At 34.2% G+C, this 5,598-nt stretch overlaps 1 protein-coding gene across 1 annotated transcript; it reads left to right on the plus strand.

Moving 5' to 3' along the window:
• Positions 1-1,280: 1,280 nt before the first annotated feature.
• Positions 1,281-2,273, plus strand: LOC141698259 (uncharacterized). The gene has a single exon (XM_074502930.1). The coding sequence runs from the start codon at positions 1,281-1,283 to the stop codon at positions 2,271-2,273; it is 993 nt and encodes a 330-aa protein (XP_074359031.1).
• Positions 2,274-5,598: the final 3,325 nt, after the last annotated feature.

Consider the following 5,598-nt stretch of genomic DNA (forward strand, 5'->3'; position numbering starts at 1 on the left):
AGATTACAAGGTATCTAATATTTATAATTGGCCAACCTATCTTGCATATCAATCTAGTAGTCCATATGACTAAAACATTCTACAACATCTAGTTCTCTAAGGCATTACAATATGCAGAAATGTGCTACTAAACTTATTAATACATAAGCTACCCTATCAACGGATGTTAAAGTGATCATCCGTTGAAAGCTACAAAACCACTAAATTAAATCTACTAAGGTATTTTGTTTAACTTATCATCAAATACACAACATATTCCTAATAATTCCACTACACCATATATGGGCCATTGCAAGCCCAAAATGTATTAGTGTTACATGAAGTGTTGCTAAAAACATAAAACTTGGTAATCTATTGCAATACTTTTAAAATTGTTACATAAAATGTAAAAATGTTGCAAGTAAACTGAGAGTTTTAAAATTTTCGATACAATTACAATACTATTACAAAGTGTTACAATAAACGAAATACTTTTTATTCTTTTTCACGAAAATTATAGGCGGGAACATTTTTTTTATTGGGTGAGATGTTTATACGCCAAAATTTTTTAGACAAAATATTTCTTACACCAAATTAAACAAAATATTACTTACTCTCTCTCCCAAAACTATCACTCTCTCTCATCTCTCTCCCTCTCTCTCCCGAAGCTCCTCTCTCCCCCCTCACGACTCTCCTTTCCTCTCTCTCTTTCTCTCTGTCCCCCACGCTCTCATCTCCAATTAAGCCGAAGCCCAAAACCCCAAACCTAATTGAACAAGATTTATGCAAAAATCGAAGTAAAGATTCAATTAGAGGTATTTTACTCATCTTTTTATGCTTATACTTGTATATATATGTATGCATGTGAACAACTTTTACCTGAAAGACAAAGTATGTGAAATTTGTGGGATTTTTGTATTAATTAGTTGAATATATGTGTTAATTTTGTTGTCATTTATGTATATATATAACCCGCCTATTAAATTGTTCTTATATTTGTGATTTGTTCTTGTAATTTGGTAGATATTTGGTAATTTGTGATTTTGTTAGACTGTTTGTGGTATAATTTGTTTGTTGTTTTAATTGGATTTTTTTGTGTTAATCTCTATTGAGCTTGATGTTGTAATCTTGTCATTAATTATGGTCTAAAGCTTGAGGTTTTTAATTAAGTTTTAAAGTTTTAATTTTAAGTACGACAAGAGCATGTTAATGTTGTAATATATGTGCTCTGTCTCTACTGTCTCTGTCTCTGTTAGTATTTGATATACTGTGTTTTTTTGTCCAATTTATTTATATAGAAAATGGATGTTGAAGGAGATAAATGGATATTTCTTCCTAAGTACAGTGATAAATATAGGAAGGGGGTGGAAGATTTTGTTACGAAAGCATTTTCTAAATATGTCGTAGGAAAGGAGTTAACGTGTCCTTGTAAAATATGTAGTAATCATTTCTGGAGTGATGCCAAGGGTATACATGAACATCTCGTATGTAATGGTCCTTGTCCCCATTCTCTTGAATGGATTTACGAGGTCTCAACCCTTAGGAAAGAAAACATTATCGGCGACATAGATGAGATGGATACTGATATAGGTATGGGTTTAGGCGATGAGTTTGAGGCGATGATGCAAAATGTATATGGAACTGGTAATGATACTAGTGAACACGGAGTTAGAAAGGGAATGAATGCTGATACGAGGAAATTTTATAGGCTTGTTAACGAGGGTAGGAAGCCTTTATATCCCGAGTCTAAAAATTTTACTCGTTTAAGTTTCATAGTTAGGCTTTACCAACTAAAGTGCATTCATGTATTTAGCGAGGCTTTTCCCAATGTTAATGTGCCGTCATCTTTCAATTCAGTCAAGGTTATGATTAAAGACTTGGGTCTTGATTACCAAAAAATAAATGCATGTCCAAATGACTGCTTGCTATTTTGGGCTGAAAATGAGGGGCTGGATATTTGCAAAAAGTGTAAAACATCTAGGTGGAAAGTAGTTGAAGATAAAAATGGGCCTAATATGAATATATTTAAGTCGAAGGAACATAAAATCCCAGCAAAAGTGCTGAGGTATTTTCCTTCGAAGCCAAGGATGCAAAGAATGTTCCTGAGCTCTGATTATTCTAACTCAATGAAATGTCATGCTTTAGCACGAAAAATGGAGGGAAAGTTGAGGCATCCAGCTGACAGCCAGGGCTGGAAGTCGCTGGATACCAAATATTGTGCTAGTGAATTACAACCTTCCCCTTTGGTTAATCATGAAACCTGGAAATTTAATTCTTTCAACCTTAATTCCTGACCCTATTTATCCTGGCAATGAGATTGATGTTTATATGCATCCGTTAATCAAAGAGTTGAAAGAATTATGGGAGGTTGGGATAGAAACTTATGATGCAAGGGTAGACAACACATTTAGGTTGCACACAAGCCTCTTATGGACGATTAGTGACTTTTCAGGATATGCAGTTTTATCGAGTTGGAGCACGAAAGGTAAACTGGCCTGCCCTTCATACCACTACGAGACCTCGTCAACATATTTAAAATATAGCAAGAAGGTTGTATATTTAAACCATAAAAATTTTCTTCCTCCCGACCACAAGTGGAGGTCTGATAGGCGGAGATTCAATGGGGAAGTAGAATTGCTAGGAAGTCCTGAAATGTTAACAGGAACAGAGGTTGAGCATCTTTTGTGTGGCTATGAAAATGACTTCGGAAAGCAACAGAAAAAATATAGGGGTTCTTCATCAGATTGCCCTTGGAAGAAAAAGTCCATGTTTTTCGAGTTACCATATTGGAGCTGTAATATGGTAAGGCATAACCTAGATATTATGCATATTGAAAAGAACATTTGTGATAAAATCTTGGGTACTTTATTAAATATTGGGGGCAAGACAAAAGATCATCTTAATGATCGTCAAGATCTAGAAGAAATGGGGATTAGGAAAGATCTTCATCCAGTCAGATGTGATGATATCAAACATGTTAAAATTAGGGCAACTAGTTTGGATATGACCAAAAAGAAAAAGAAATCTTTTGTTCAGTTCTGATGAATGCTAAGTTACCCCACAGATCTGCCTCTAATATTAGCCGTTGTGTTCAAATTAATGAGCGGAAGATATCGGGTTATAAGAGTCATGACACATATTTTATTCTTTAATTTCTATTACAATTTGCTGTGGTTAAAACTCTAAAACCAGAGGTAGCAATACCTTTAATGAGGTTGGGGGCATTTTTACGGGGTATATATGTAAAGTCATCGAATTAGAAGATGTTGAGAAGTTACAAAATGAAATCATCGAGATACTTTGTGAACTTGAAATGATCTTTCCACCTGCATTTTTTGACATAATGGTTCACTTACCAATTCACTTGTGTAAGGAAATCAAATTCGGAGGACCGGTGCAATTAAGGTGGATCTTTGGAGTTGAAAGGTATTTGTGCAAGTTGAAATCTTACGTTCTAAATAGGAGCAAGCCAGAGGGGTGCATAGCTGAGGGGTACTTGGTAGAGGAATGTTTAACATTTTGTTCTCGATTTTTTGATGAGCAGTGTAAAAACAGAAGTGATCAGAAGGACTATAACAAAGATGCTGGATATCCTATTGGATCTGGTAAAAGAAAAGATGGAAAATCTATACACCTAGAAGACAAAGTATGGACTAAGGCTCATCGATACATATTATTCAACTGTGACAACAAAGAAATCGAGAAGCTTAAAAAGTAAGTACTTCTGGGAACAAAGAAAGCTGATCCAAATTTTATAAAACTGTAAATCATCATAATCTTGTGCTAATTTGGTGTTATTATGATTGTAGTGAACACCGTAGCTTGGTTGAAAAGTATGCGAAGGTAAAGAAGTATAAACGTGAAAGAACACATGCAACTGAATTTCACAAGTGGTTAAAAGAGGTGGTTCGAAACAAAAATGACATATCAATGGAATTGTCATCTTTGAAAAGAGGGCCTCATCGGGCAGCTAAGCAATTTACGGTTTATATTGTCAATGGGTTCAGATTTCACACCAAGCAGAGAGATAGTAGGTGTACTACACAGAATATGGTGTCTTCCTCACTGCTTTAACCACTAGTTTCGCGACTGTTAAAGACAAAAATCCAGTAGTTGGGGAAGTTGGTTATTATAGCGCGATTGAGGACATCATTGAGGTTGACTACTGGGGAGCACTGGTTGTAGTCATATTTAGGTGTTGTTGGTATCAAAAAGAAAAGGATTTTCATGGGTTAACAAGAGTGAATTTTAATAAATTATATGAAAAAGATGATCCTTTCGTTCTAGCTACACAAGTTCAACAAGTCTTCTATGTAGAAGATCCTACTGAAGAGAATGTGCATTTTGTCATCAAGAAACTTTTGAAGAATCGATATTATGAAGTAGAAGACCAGATAAATGCAGTAGTAGAAATCACTGAAGGACGATTACCTACTGATGATATCATGAGTTGGTGCAGAGATGACGTTCCGATGAAACAAATTCTGGTTACCCCTGATGAAGAAGTAGATAATAATGAAATCTGACAAAAAGAGAATTTATTTTCTCTTTATAGTTCTGCTACTTTGTAGTTATTTCATGTTTTGATCAGTTTGAATTGTGGTAGTTTAAATTAAAAGAATCATTTTTATTCCTTAGTTGTAAAAGAATGTTATATTTAGTTGAATTTTGTGCTAATTTGGTGTTCTATTTCTCTTGTTCATAAAATCTGTTGTGTTTCCATTATTCGTGTTTTCATTTTTTTGTTGTAAAATTTAATTGTGGTAGTTTAAGTTAAAAGAATCATTTGTAGTCTCTTATTCAAATATAAATGTTGTATTTAGTTCTTGTTTTATTCTAGTCAGTGTTTCTATTATTCATGTTAGTTTTTGTTGTATTTCCCTTTGTCATATTTGTGCACGTTTCAATTACTAATTTTTTTTAAAATGTTCTTATTTTCAGGATGACGTCTAAGGATTACATTCTCAGATTTTTCCACAAGGGACGGTTCACAAAGACAAGATATGTAGGTGGTTTATGTAAGGAGATAGTGGAATATGTTAATTCTGATAGATTCTCGTACTATGTCGTGATGGAATTCATGAAAGATGATGTCAAATATGGAGAAATAGGCGGTGTGTATGTAAAAAAGGTGCCAGCTGGTTGGAAACTTATTGACAATGATCGCGTCTTACAAAAATTTGTACAGACAGTTAAAGGGGATAGGTTTGATTTTTATGTTGATGAGATTGTTGACAAATCTATAGAGCTTAAGCCACAGATGCAGCCATATGTGATTGTGCGACCAAGAACTCATTTTTTAAAGGTATATTTATTTTGTCGAGTTGCGTTCATATTTTTTGGTTATTACTCATGTATTGTGGTGTCAAAATTATATTTATTTTGTATCCACTTAATGTACCAACAGGTTTAGAAGCAAAGCGTAAGTTTGTGACGATAGACGGACTGCAGAAACAAAGAACTAATCGTCGTTTGCTTGTTGAGAATCCCGAGGCTGAGAATGAACAGGGAAACTAAAAAAAAGTTGTTCCAAAGGTAATAAGTTCAATCTGGTAGTTATTCTTCTGCCATAACTGCCTTGAGTCTAACTTAAAATTTACGTAAACTCTATCAGATAAT

Source organism: Apium graveolens, chromosome 2 (assembly GCF_009905375.1).
Source record: "Apium graveolens cultivar Ventura chromosome 2, ASM990537v1, whole genome shotgun sequence".
Classification (NCBI taxonomy): Eukaryota; Viridiplantae; Streptophyta; class Magnoliopsida; order Apiales; family Apiaceae; genus Apium; species Apium graveolens.